The sequence below is a fragment of the Echeneis naucrates genome, chromosome 24, assembly GCF_900963305.1.
Source record: "Echeneis naucrates chromosome 24, fEcheNa1.1, whole genome shotgun sequence".
NCBI classification, from domain to species: domain Eukaryota; kingdom Metazoa; phylum Chordata; class Actinopteri; order Carangiformes; family Echeneidae; genus Echeneis; species Echeneis naucrates.
The window spans coordinates 10,226,290-10,240,142 of record NC_042534.1 but is presented as its reverse complement, the minus strand read 5'-3'; the positions used below and the strand labels follow the sequence as shown (position 1 = coordinate 10,240,142).

At 41.7% G+C, this 13,853-nt stretch overlaps 1 protein-coding gene across 1 annotated transcript; it reads left to right on the top strand.

Moving 5' to 3' along the window:
* The first annotated feature begins 438 nt into the window (after nt 1-438).
* Nucleotides 439-12,881, top strand: LOC115037868 (WD repeat-containing protein 26). The gene is made up of 14 exons (XM_029496627.1): nt 439-1,171; nt 3,279-3,378; nt 4,234-4,290; nt 6,094-6,230; nt 6,461-6,558; nt 6,648-6,804; nt 7,103-7,241; nt 7,773-7,913; nt 8,253-8,372; nt 8,829-8,974; nt 9,378-9,456; nt 9,542-9,671; nt 9,902-10,096; nt 10,420-12,881. Exons 1-14 carry the CDS (start codon nt 867-869, stop codon nt 10,443-10,445), a joined length of 1,830 nt encoding a protein of 609 aa, XP_029352487.1. The 5' UTR covers nt 439-866; the 3' UTR covers nt 10,446-12,881.
* The last annotated feature ends 972 nt before the right edge of the window (nt 12,882-13,853 follow it).

Here is a 13,853-nt window from a genome sequence, read left to right as displayed (position 1 = left end):
TGGTTCTTGGATCTGAAATATTTAAATTAATCAATAATGAAAACAGTTCCTGTCCCAAGAACCACTTAAGACGTGCTTACTTTTATAATTTAGGTTAATGAATTTCCTTTGGTGGTGGGGCCTTTAGAGCTGACTATCCTTCTTGTGCAAAATGGGCCAGGTTTTTTTGTTACCTGGATATTTTAAATCCTGTTTTATATTATTTAATAAGGTGTTAATGTTTTAGTGTAAAAATTTAAAATCTCGGCGCCCGTGGAAAGACAATAAGCTATTCACTCCTTATACCAATGGTGAATTTCTGCCTTGTTATTTTCATTCAAATGAATTTTATTAAGATATTTTATTGTTGCCAGATAATTATTATGCTAACTAAATTCTTATGCGCCACCCATGGATTATAATTCTACCCGGAAGCCTGGTAGTGTAGGAATTTCCGGTTACGTCAGGGCGTTAGGACTCCATTAGAGCTGCAGCTGTTTAGAGAGAAACAACAACAAAAACGGGCTAACTGTCAGGGCTGCTGTAGTGACAGTCTGCTCTCAGCCCGACACTGAGGCCTCAAATCTGGAAGCTTAACCTTCATTTCCCACCCGGAGCTCCGCCGGCTTCTAACCACGGCCGCTCTCGGTGAGGAAACTCTGGCCTCCGCTTCCTCCTCCTCCGACTCGGACACCGGCGGAGCGTCGCCGCCCCCGCGGAAGAAGCACCGAGCCTCGGCGGCGGAGGGAGCAGGAGAGCCCGGGGCTTCAGCAGTTGTAACAGGCCTCTCTGGAGTTGTCCTAGGACTTGCTACGCACTCTCCACACTCTCAAACCACCTCCGCCATCCACTTTAACCGAAGTGTTGTCAACAACCTCAGCAGCAGCATGCAGGCAAACGGGGCAGGACAGGGACAAGAATCCTCAGAGCTTTCCTGCCTAAACAGCGCACAAAACGGGGAGTCATCCTCGGCCGGCGGAACCCATTCCAATGGGCTTCTCTCCAGCACAGACAACGGGAATACTGTCGGTACCAGTAACGGGTCTTCGGCCGGGCCCGGGTCGGGGACTTCGGTGGCCTCTTCGACTTCGGGCTCGGAACTCGGTTCGCTGAAAAAGAAGAAACGACTATCACAAGCGGAGGAAGATGTCATACGATTAATAGGGCAACATCTCCACGGGCTGGGGCTAAAGTAAGTTTATTCAGCGTGTCAGTCGAGACAAAAACTACAATAGCATTTAACTTTAGCGTTGAAAACGTGATGTCCGATCCGTGTTGCTGGTGTTTGGTGCGAAGCTGCGAAATTGCAGCTGGTAAAGAGGGCTATTAGTGTGCTTGACAGACACAAACATGGGGGGATGGGGTAGCTAGCCCGTGAGCTCGGCAGTTGGAAAGAAGGGGTCCATCTTGCACAATAACAGTTAGCTAGGTAGCTAATAGCACTAGCCTGCGCTGAGCTGCTGTGTTCTGGTTTTAACCCTCACACAAACATTAAACGCAGTCCAACATTTGGCTGCCTCGGAGGTCCGTCGCTTGCTGAAACAGGCTTCAGCTGCTGCTATCGCCACGATGCGCTCATCACAAGGTTTTTCATTTTCGCAGTGAATTAAAGCCATTACATCATCTAACGTTAGCAACGTTGGCTGAGGAAAAACAAGATTCGCCAACTGTTACCGTTTGAAAAGCACAAGATCGATGTCATCCAAGAGAAATGAGATTTAGTTTATTCATTAAGTTCACAAGCATTGAGCTTATAGAGTGGGGGTGGGGGTATGTTTTAATGGCTGTGGCGCAAAAAAAAAAAAAAGAAAAAAAAAGAATGCGGATTGTTAATGTGCGGATTGTCAACGTCGGCTTTCGTCCCGATGGTTGGTGGTTTTTCTTCGTTTTTCAGCCTGGCTGCCTCGGGAACATTACAAGGGTTTGGGGAGACACTGTGGGGAGTACCATTAATGGGTCAGCCACACTGTAATAACGAGCATGGTTATGAAAAGTGTCCTGGTTATTTTAGTATTCCGGGTGCACTGTCTGTGTGTTTTGCGCTGTCATTTTCTGAGCAACTCTCTCATCGATCAGATTAACCACCACTTTGTACAGCTACCCCACGAACAAGACAACTTAAATCCTCGATCGACACCTTCATTTTCTCCTCTCGCTGTCACTTTGTCACAGCGATCGCGTCCACATTGATGTGCGCGTATTTATTTAGAGGCAGCAGCCCAAACCGGGGGCGACAGTTGCTCGTGAATTGAACAGAATCTCCTGGTTTCATGGTGGCTGAGGAATGCGCTATCTACCAGCTGTTTTAGATGGAAACGCAGTGTTTGAATCTAATTATAGCACAGTGAGACTTCAAGAAATGTGTGTCTAACCCTCTTTAAAAAAAAAAAAAGTGGCTGTGACAGCCCCTGCTGGTCTGCTGGTCTGCTGGTCCGATATCTAGCTGAGAAAGTGTAGCTTCCTAAATTAGGCATTATAACGGACAACCTAACACCGCTATGTTTACAAAGAGGGTGGGTGGTGTGGGGGGGTGCATGACATTGCCTTGTATGAAACAGAGCCCCTACATTTCAACTGGGGAAATGCAAGTGAAATCAGTGTAGCAGCCAGCTAGATGAGAGGCTCAACACAAAGCTGCTGCGCCACTGGATTGATACCTTAGAATGATGTCATCATTCTGAAGGTGTCAACCACCCCCCATTCCCAACCCACTTGCATTATCTCACTCTCTCATACACTCAGGTGAAAGCAGACATGTTTATGTGGTGGTGGAGTGTATTTAGCAGCAAGATGAAGTGTGGACAGATGGTTATGGTTCATGGTTGAAAGGCTGAGGGGGTGATGTCAACTGCAGGGGAAGCTGGGTTCATGTTAATGGACCCTGCACAGTCCACAAATAATGATCTGGTGAAAAGACTGCTTCTGGCTGACTTGCTCTGGATACTCTTGGCCATGAAACTGTGTTTGTTCCATTGGTGGAATGAATAATATTGGCCCTGTGCTAAAATCATTGCTGCAGATCTCCCACTCACCTAACGTCACCATCGTGACATTATCTTACATGATGATGGGTCATAAATTTGTAGATTAAGTTACATATTCTGCCATTAAATGCTGCCTCATATCATAATGTACTAAACTATCCGCCATGCTGATTGAACTGACATTTCTAAGAAGTGACAGACCTTAGATAAGTGAAATATCATCAGTCTTGATGCTTTATTTATTCTTTCTCTTTGCATCTGTCTTCTGTGTGTGTGTCTGCCTAATTTTGTCTACCCCTCTCCTTGTCTCTGCAGTCAGACAGTGGACCTGCTAATGCAGGAGTCAGGCTGCAGACTGGAACATCCCTCAGCTACCAAGTTCCGCAACCATGTCATGGAGGGGGAATGGGACAAGGTTGGTCTTGGGTTACCATGGTTTCATAGTAACAAGAACTTTGACAGACAGCCTGGAAGATAGCAAACATCCATATTTTACTGTAACAAGAAGAGTTGCTTTGGTCAGTAAACCAGCAGACATATCTTTTGCAAATCAAACTCATCTCAGAAAATAGCAACAAAAGCAAACATGATTCCATTGTACACTTAGAGTACACTCTTTATTTGGTATCAAGTTCAGTCTTTCACTTTTTACTAGAACTATACAGACCCTGCCAAGTGGAAGTGGGTCACTGTAGTTGACACAAAACCATTTTTTGACCAAGAGATTTTATTGTTGAAGTGCTCTGTGACTTTAAAGCCGACAACTTGTCCACGGTCTTGTCTTTGTGGTACTTGGCCACATAGTTTTGCGGGACGTCTGTAACAGTCAAGAATGGCAATAATGGATTTCCTCTCTAATTTGCATTGTCAGAAAATGCAATAACAAGACATTTGCCGCATTTTATGTCTGTTATCATATTAAAGCACCAGAACACTCACGACAGAGCACATGATTGCAGGAAGTTGTTAGTGCTCTGATAGATAAGTTTTTGTATACCTTACTTTTAAATCATCAGTCTTACTTGTGCTACCCTGTGCTTGCCACATGATATTTATTTATTTCTTTTTAGATATAATTAAAGTCACAGGGGCATCAACTCCGAGCCTCATTTTACTTAAACATGAATTACACTATAGATCTGTATCTCTGTTCATGTGATTAGCTTTTTTGTTTGTTTGTTTGTTTTTCTGGTCATTTATGAAAACAGCTGAGCTAACCATTTCTCTCCCTCTCTCTCCCCTCCACCAAACTCTCTTTGTTTTGGTCCAGGCTGAGAATGATCTCAATGAGCTGAGAGCACTGATGCATTCTCCTAATGCTATTGTGGTAAGCTCCGTTTTCCTAAACCTGAACTTGGCTGAATGGCAGTCTCGCAGTTAACAGGCACAGCTGGTGGTTCTAGAAAAGTACTGTTATAATGGATGGCTGCAACTTTTTCTTGTTACAGTTACAGCCCTAAAATGTTCTGGACGACACCTAGAAAAGTGTCGTGACAGAAATAAAAATCGTATTAGATTCAGTGATTGAGTTGGTTTTATGTGGTGATTCATACATCAGTTGAAAGTTATTCTTAGACTTGCTTAATTGTTTCAGTTTCTCAAGCGAAAATGCCATTTTTTGATTATTTATATTAATGGTGCTAGAATATAAACCCCAAAAACTTTCAGGTGGATACCTTTCCATAGGAATTGTTGTTTCAGAAATGTTAAAGGTTGTGTTCTCTAATGGGGACTGCTATTTTGTGTTTTTGTATGTGGCAGGTTTGTTTTATCATTGTCAATGTGGCTTTGTCATGGGCAGTTTGCTTACATCACAAGTCCATTTGGAGAGTTAGAAGATGTCTGTATGTGTTTTTTGCGCTCCTTGTTTATAGACATTTGTGGGTGGATTCCTTCTTGAACTTAAGTGTGGTACATTTAACTGATTGAGCCAGTTTTCAGGGCTGTGGCTCTCCCTGCATACCTGAGATAAGACAGAGGCTCTTGAAACTACAAACTTCAGTATTAACTGGCAGCAATTTGTAAACCTTAGCTAGTGGGCTTCAGTATAAAGGGAGTTCATTGTTTTTATTGACATTATATCTTAGACGTTAGGGGTGTGCCAAAAATTGATTCACATAAGAATCGCGATTCTCCTTTACTGTGATTCAGAATCGATTTAAAAAAAAAAAAAAAAACGAACCCACAGGCTCTCTGCCTCCATTTTGTACGTGGGACATCCTGATGTCACCACGCAGCCGATTCTGGGGCATACGCATGCGCGGTAAGCACCAAACCAAGGAGGAAACTACAATAATGGAGGAAAGAGAGATTCAGCTGGCCCCGTCCTCGTTGAAGGCAAAGATTTTGACTCATTTTGGTTTTTACCGAATGCCCGGGAAGACTGAGCTTGGCATTACTTATTTTATAGCTAGCTATACTTAGAGTAGCAGTTGTGGTCCACGCACATTGGAAAAGGCACTTTCCCTAGAAATGAAAAGGCAGCATTTTTAACTGCACTATTTTATTTATTTATTTTTGAAAGAGACACTTTCATTTTGTTAAGCAATGTGTGATATTGCTTTTATGCAACAGTTGCAAGAATTCCATCACAGCATGGATAACTGTTTAAAAACTGAATAAATGTGAAAAAGACACTTAAATGTCATTCTGTCTTGCAAAGCAGACTGGAGTTGATAATGAGGATCCTTTGCACACCTATAGATTGAAGCAGAAATCATTATGAATAAAAAAACAGTTGTGAATCAAAAATCGATTTTGAAACGAATCATAGCCCCAAAAATTGGAATGGAATTGAATTGTGAGATAGTAAAAGATTCCCACCCCTACTGGGCATATCTATAAATATGTGCTGATTGTGAGATCATGCTGTCCAGTAATAAACCTACACTATTTGAAGTTTTGAGGCATGATTAATTTCACATGAGATTTATTCTTAAATGGTGATTTTTGTGCACAGACGTACTCCCAGAAATGTGAAAATGTTTTGTCCTTTTATAGTCTTGCAGAAAATCTCTTATTTAACCAGTTATTTAAGTAGTAGTTTTATCTGTTATACAGTCCTGTCTTCTTTCTTTAGTCGTTTTTTCAGTCAGATTTCCTCTCTGTTTTCACATCTGTCTCTGGTCAGCGTATGAAATTCCTGCTGCTGCAGCAGAAGTACCTGGAGTATCTGGAGGATGGCAAAGTCCTAGAGGCTCTGCAGGTGCTCCGGGGGGAGCTGACGCCTCTCAAGTACAACACAGATCGCATCCACGTACTCAGCGGGTACTGTTACAAGTTTAAAATGGCATCATAGCAGCCTTCAGACAGTTCATCAGTTACACAAATGCACACCTGCAAACGGCTACTTCGCATACCCATGTAACTCCTGGGTGGTTCTGTTGTTAATAATAATACAATTTTCCCCAACTATATAGTTTAAATCTAGTTTGTTCTGTACAGTGTTTTTCACTAGGAGGAAATTCAGTATGTTGTCTTTTGTTTTTGATCTGCAGGTACCTTATGTGTAGCCATGCTGAGGATCTTAGGGCCAAGGCAGAGTGGGAGGGCAAGGGCACCGCTTCACGCTGCAGGCTGCTGGACAAATTACAGAGTGCGGAGAAATGTCCATACACTGATGTCATAGAGCAGCATATATAGCCAATATATGTGGTCAGTATGTCTTTTTTTCTGTCCTTGTAGCCTACCTGCCCCCTTCTGTGATGCTACCCCCGCGGCGTTTGCAAACCCTGCTGCGGCAAGCAGTGGAACTGCAGAGGGATCGCTGCCTCTATCATAACACCAAGCTGGACAGTAACCTGGACTCAGTTTCTCTTCTCCTTGATCATGTCTGCAGCAGGTTGGTACTGCAGAGCTAGCATGCTTCTCCCAATGCCCTGTTTGTTGTCAGAATGCAGTATTTGATACATAAATAATCCATTAACCTTGTGTTGTTACAAAACTGAAACTGTACAGCAGCACTAGTCCTATTGTTTCATAAATTTTAACCTTTGTAATATCTTCCCCTCTATCCCTCCCTTTGTTTAATTTTTATTAATTTTTTTTGTTGTTTTGTTGCATCATTTGAGATATAAGCAAGTTAAAGTGTCGTCGTTGTCGTTTTTTTAAGTTTGGATTTTTATATTTTGCTGTCGCAGGAAGCAGTTCCCCTGTTACACCCAGCAGATTCTAACAGAGCACTGTAATGAGGTGTGGTTCTGCAAATTCTCAAATGATGGCACCAAACTAGCCACTGGCTCTAAAGACACTACTGTCATAATTTGGCAAGTGGACCCGGTGAGTGTCTAAAAAAAAATATACACATTTATGATTTAGTCCACAGCTAAAATTATGCCACTGGAATGTAATGGCTAAGTTACTTAAATGTTCTTGTATATCTTTTATTTTTCTGTTTGCTCATTTTACATAGTATCTGAATACCGAAGATTGTCTTTGGATTTATATTTATATTTTGGATAGTTCTTATAATAATAAAGATTGTAGTTGTTTGTTGTGTGTCATGTAAATTACCTGTTAAATGTCTTCAAAAATAGTTTGTGTCTCAAAGCAAATACATGTTACACTGACTATAACAAGGTTTAAGTTCAGATTTATTTCTAAATATTGTACGTGCCATTACACAGTTTCTGTCAGGGGGAACTAATGCTCTTATCTGTTTTTAAAGCCTATTTTCAGGTTTTTTCATTAGTTTGCACTTTTGATTTACGTTTGACTGCTTGTAATCCTAGTAACACTGCAGACCACTGCCAAACTACCCCATGCCTGAATTGATTTGATCTTAATCATCTTAATCCTGTCTTTATGTAGGAGAGCCACCAGTTGAAAATGCTGCGAACACTGGAGGGCCATGCGTATGGAGTCTCTTACTTAGCCTGGAGTCCCGATGACACCTACCTGATCGCTTGTGGACCGGATGACTGCTCTGAGCTCTGGCTTTGGAATGTCCAGGTAACCGTCCTCTTTTTTTTATCTCTATAAAATCTACTTGTGATAGTGCTAAGTGTTTTTAGGGGACGTTGGTGGGGGCATGTATCAGTAATGTCAAAGACTAGCTATTTGAAATTCTGTAAACAAGTAGAAGATGAACTGAGCCTCACATAGATTTTTTTTTTTGTGCACTGTGTACTCAATGACCTCTTCTCCTTTCCCATCCCCACCCCTTTCTTCTCCCTTAATTCACTCCTCCCCCACTTTTACTTAATGCTTCTACTTGCTGACTCCCTTCCCCCCATTTTTCCTCCCCTCCTCTGCTTTTCTTCTGTTTCTGTCAATCTTCTGGCTGACCAGACGGGGGAGCTGCGTACCAAAATGTCCCAGTCCCATGAAGACAGTCTGACCAGTGTAGCTTGGAACCCAGATGGCAAACGCTTCGTCACTGGGGGGCAGAGGGGGCAGTTTTATCAGTGTGTAAGCAGATGGTTGATTTCCCTTTTTCATTTTATTTTTTTGTGTGTATATTAACAAGTGCTTGTTTGCACTCAATAATTGTGTCACTTTGACATTCAGTCAGTGCTGAACGCCTGAGGGTTTTCTGAAGATTTACGGATGAGGGAGTTAAAAAAAGAGATGGTGTATGTGAATTATGAATAGCAGCAGCTCAAGTGTTGACCTTAAAAAAGCAGCTTTAAGACAATTCTTCTTTCCGTGTATTGATTTTCCAGCTATGAACCACATGAACTCATAACAACCTGTTTTTATGACAGTTTGTCATTAAAACTGTTCAAAATTTTGTCAGTCTTGTGTAAGTGTACATTGACTTAACCTGAACAAAGAGAAAGACCATCTATCATGTTAAATAAGCTTGCCTTTCTATACTTTTGTCCATAATTTTATTCCCTTTTTTTTCCCTGTCTGTGTTGTCAGGACCTGGATGGTAACTTGCTTGATTCCTGGGAAGGTGTCAGGGTACAGTGCTTGTGGTGCCTGAGTGATGGTAGGACAGTGCTGGCTTCGGACACCCACCAACGTATCCGGGGGTACAACTTCGAGGACCTCACTGACCGAAACATGTGCGTGTCAGCCCTTCTGTCACCTGTATTGTTCTTTATGTAGAGTTTGTATGTAAATATTAAAATACATAATAGAGGGTTCTTAAATGACGCCTAATAATTTATAGGCTCTTGATTGGACAGAGATCATTTTGATTGTCCAGGTCTCAATGTTTCAAAGTAAAATTTATTTATTTATTTATTTATTTAGGCCTTCCAGTTTTTGGACAAGGAAAACTTCAGCGAGGGGTTCCAGTGAAATCGATCATTTGTTTTCCTAATTTTGCATTACAACAAATTTTCCAACATGTGAAGTCTGCCTTAACATAGGTGTACTGTATAATGTGTGCTTTGTACAGATTTCCATGTCTACTGCATTACATTGGATGTGGCTTACTGTGTGCCATTTACATGTTTTTTACAGAGTTCAGGAGGACCACCCTATCATGTCTTTTACTGTTTCAAAGAATGGGAGATTAGCTTTGTTAAATGTAGCAACTCAGGTAAGAATTTTAACCCGTCAATTTAAATACTGTGCCACTTTCACATTTCTGTAGTTACAGTCTATTCTATTACAACCTTGTGTAGGGAGTACACCTCTGGGACCTTCAGGACCGGGTACTGGTGAGGAAGTACCAAGGTGTGACCCAAGGGTTCTACACCATCCACTCCTGCTTTGGAGGACACAATGAAGACTTCATTGCAAGTGGCAGTGAAGGCACGGCTGCAATATTACTACTACTGTCAATACTACTATTTAGGCTGTTGTCCGGTGTAACGCACTATTGCACAAAAATTTCAGTGAAGGCTTATAAGCCCTGTACTTTAATGTTCACGTGTTCACATGCGGGGAAAAAAAGGAAATTTTGATTTGTGCACATATTTCTGTTCTCAAATATTCACACACATTAATTTCTTTACTGTGGCCTCATTATCTTCTCTCCACAGACCACAAAGTGTACATCTGGCATCGACGTGGTGAGCTTCCCATTGCTGAGCTAACAGGCCACACGCGCACCGTTAACTGTGTGAGCTGGAACCCAGCCATCCCAGGACTCATGGCTTCTGCCTCAGATGATGGCACAGTGCGTGTCTGGGGTCCTGCTCCCTTCCTCGACTCACAAGATGCAGATGGACTCAACGGTAATTTGTAATATCGTTCTTCATTACGATACAAGTGAGCATTAGCTCAAAATTGGTTCATGGAGCATATCTACATATGGAAATTGAAAGACCTTTTTGTTTGTTTGTTTGTTTGTTTTTTTTCAGCAGGCAAAATGTGAAATCTGAGCTAATGTTTTGTAGTTTAATATTTAACACATTTGCAAAAACTGTTCATGTTCTACTGTTTAGCCTTTATCCAGGAAAATTTTTTAGCAGCTATATTTACGTGATGCTGTTGTTTTTTTTGTTTTTTTTTTGTTTTGTTTTTTGTTTTGTTTTTTTTGTTTTTTATTTCCCCACAGAGAACTGCAGTAATATGGACAGTTGATGGTCACTAATGGAGCAAATGACATCTCTCTATGACAACAATCCAAGAATCCCACAAAAAACAAAATCAAAATGGGCAAATAAAATCTTAACAACAAAAAGAAAGCAAAGAATAACAAATAAAAGCCACCAAGACAAAAGAGAAAACAAAAAGTAGGAAAAACTTGTCTCCTGACTGGCCTAAGAAAAAATGGTGGAGGTGATGGCGGACATGCTGAAAATTCAAGTCCTCATCCAAAACCTAATCCTGATCCAGAGGCCTACAAAACCAGTCAACGCCCAGCGGGATATGGCCACCATCCACTGGTGAGCTGTTACAGGCTGTTCTCCTCCTCCAACTGACCCTTGCTCTCCCATCTTGCTGCATGGTCACCAACCATGCCAGGTCCTCAGTGTTTCCCAGGAAACCCACCTCCACCTTGAGCTTGGAGCACATCAAGTCCCTGGGATGCCTCCAGACAGACACGGCGGACCAGCCATCAACACATTGGACTACAACTGTCTGTCTGTATTGTCCTTCACGTTACCTGTATAATGTCTCCATAGACATTGGTGGGGTGTTGTTGGGGAGGATTGTGCGTAGGGGGATATAGCAAATCTTCTGTATGTATGTTTTCCTCTTCCCCTCTTTCTTGCTATATTCTTTGCATTTGATAAGTTGGACAAAGGCTGAAAATCCACGATAAAAACACTGACTGACCAGCTGACAAAGAACACAAAAACAAGGCTATGCTAAATGTTGGAAATTTTTATGATAGTCATAGCGTTTTTTTCTCATTCAAGAGGCGAACCCTAGCTCCAGTAGTGCCCGTGGAAAGCTTTAGCGTGGAGATTCCACTTTCAGTTTCTCGACATTAGGACAAACTTTTTATTCCTTAATTTAACTTCTAACAAGGACAGTTGCTGTAATGTTTCCAACTGACAGCCCCCCTTCCCCCTGAGAACTCCCTCTGTTGAGCTAGCTACCGCACAACTCCAACGCCTAAGAGGAGAAGGACAGAGGGATTGACAGGTCACATATCAGCGGCAAGGGGGGGTCACAGACATTATCAGTGAGATGTGGTTTCCACTGTCAGGACATGTACTATGACCCTTCTCAAAAGACATGCCTTCAGATGTGTAAGGGTTCAAGTGCGATAAAGATTGCACACCAGTGACTGCTGTCCCTCCTCTGTGTGTTTGCGTGCGTGTGCGTGTGCGTGCGTGCGTGTGTGTGTGTGTGTGTGTGTGCGTGCGAGAGAGAGAGAGAGCAATTATGCATACACACATTAATGTGAGAGTTGGCATTTGCAGGTGCAGGTTTAATTGGCGTGTGATTTTGTATGTGTGTTCAGTTCACACCAGCAGAAGATTCTCGCCCCTCCCCTCTCTCCCTGTGTTCCTAATCCCATAGTAAAATTGTAAAGAGGATTTTAACCAATTCTAAGTTATCCAAAGCCCCATCGGGACCTCAATCTGTGGAACAAATAATACTTGAGAGCCATTTTGTAAAAGAAAAAGTTTTTTTTAAATCTGGGGCTTTGATTTTTACAATTAACCTTTTTTCTTTTTTTTGTGTCCTTGCAAAGTGGCATTCAAACGGCACTGAGTAATTAGCATCGAGTCATCTTTATGGAGGGGTAAAGAAATTCAGGCAATTTGATTGCGTCAAGTTTCAAAAAGCTGTAAAGTGTTGTGTTAATTGCAAAGGGTCATTTCGTTTGACAAGTTAATGATCGTAATTACTGTTCAAGTAGTTAGCACGGCCCCAGAGAGAAGAGGCATCAATAACCACAACCACTCTCTAAGCTTACAGTGTTGGAGAGTGTTGTTTAAAACCTAAAACACACACACACAAACTGCCTTCCTGTTCATACAGTTGCACACAAACCTCCAGTATGTATGACACCCCCAGCCCTCCTGCACTTTGAGTGGTCTTTTTGCTCTCTTGCACCTACTGGAATGGCAAAAAGGTGTTTAAAACCATGTGGTTGCCACACATGTCGTTGTTTTGGCTTGAAAAGTGGTATTGGCAGAGACTTAAAACCGAACACAAAATTTACAAAGTAATTAAGCCCTCTCGATGTCTCTATGCACAAAAAGCAGTGACTGATTATCTTGTAGACATTACGAAACTCGAGCTCTCGCATATAAGGCTTAGCGGCCTCATCTCGAGGGTACCTGTTTTTGGGCTTAGAGAGAATTCAGCATTAATTCCCCTTTGCTCTCCAGCCAAGTTATCAAGTGCTCAGTGCACCATTCAAAGCTTTCTTCCTCCCTTTTTCAGGGTATGTAATGACTATTTGCTACAGACTGATATACAGTAAAAATGTTTAAAAACAGTGCTTTTCTGTCTGTTTTTATTGAACTTTTTTGTTACTTAAATTTTTTTGTTCACATTATATCATTTTTGGTTGACCTCTATCCCTGTATGATCATATTAAAATATAACCTGACATTTGGAGTCCTCACTTTTTTTTTAAATAATATTTATAATCCCTTTTAATCTTCCATTTATAATATTTTTTTTTCTTTATATTCAGTTACATTTTATTTACCACAACTATTACAAATGAATATGCACAGTAACACCCATGCCAATAGGAGTGTGAAATGTCTTTAGGAAATGTGTTACCTACAGTCAAATCAGGTTTGAACTATCCACCCCTCGCCTTTAAAGAGTTTCCTTCATGTGAAAATCTCCTTTATCGCATGTCTCTGTAATTGACCTAAAATCTCTCTTGGTGTGCCATTCTTGCTTGACAGTTGCCACTTCTAACCCGTCTCAAAGCCAAATCACTTGAGGCACACAGTGGTGTTTTTTGTAGGTTATGTGTGCCATGGTTTGATATTTACACCCTGGAAACCTCTTTCTCAAATCTTGGATTGCAGAATGGACTCCTCTTCCACACCTTGCATTGTTTCAGAAGACTTGAGGCATATCCTCAAGAACCCGAACAAGAGTTTCAGTAACATCCATCATTCACCTGCTGGTGGCAAATGCTATGTCTGTATGCAACCTGGTGTCTGCGCTGTTCTTTTGTCTTGAGTTTACCAAGGGAGTTGTTTCTGATTCAACTGTCTTATTTCTCTCTCTGAGGTGAAGGTGATGGTGGTGGGCAGGGGTTGGGTGGGCAGTACTAAGGGCTTGCTGTAGCATCTCTAAGTTCCTTGTGCAAGGGCGGGAAGGGGTGATGTGTGGGTTTGCGTTCAGTGTGTTATTTACAGAAGTGATTGTACTGTTTTGTATTGTTGTGTAGGAAAAGTGTTATGTATGCATATTTTCAATAAAGCATTCAGGGTTTCGAAAATAAATGGCCTATTGAAGTTTGGTGGGACAGGAGATAGTGACAGCCACCATTGAGATGCCAGGAAATCTCACTACTCCCCCATCAGCAATAGGCGAGCAGATACAGTCGCCTGAACCATT

Coding starts and splice junctions, on each gene's coding strand:
- LOC115037868 (XM_029496627.1), top strand. CDS start 867: ATGCAGGCAAACGGGGCAGGACAGGGACAAGAATCCTCAGAGCTTTCC. Junction 1,172..3,278: donor CTCCACGGGCTGGGGCTAAA/GTAAGTTTATTC, acceptor TTGTCTCTGCAG/TCAGACAGTGGACCTGCTAA. Junction 9,672..9,901: donor CATTGCAAGTGGCAGTGAAG/GCACGGCTGCAA, acceptor TTCTCTCCACAG/ACCACAAAGTGTACATCTGG.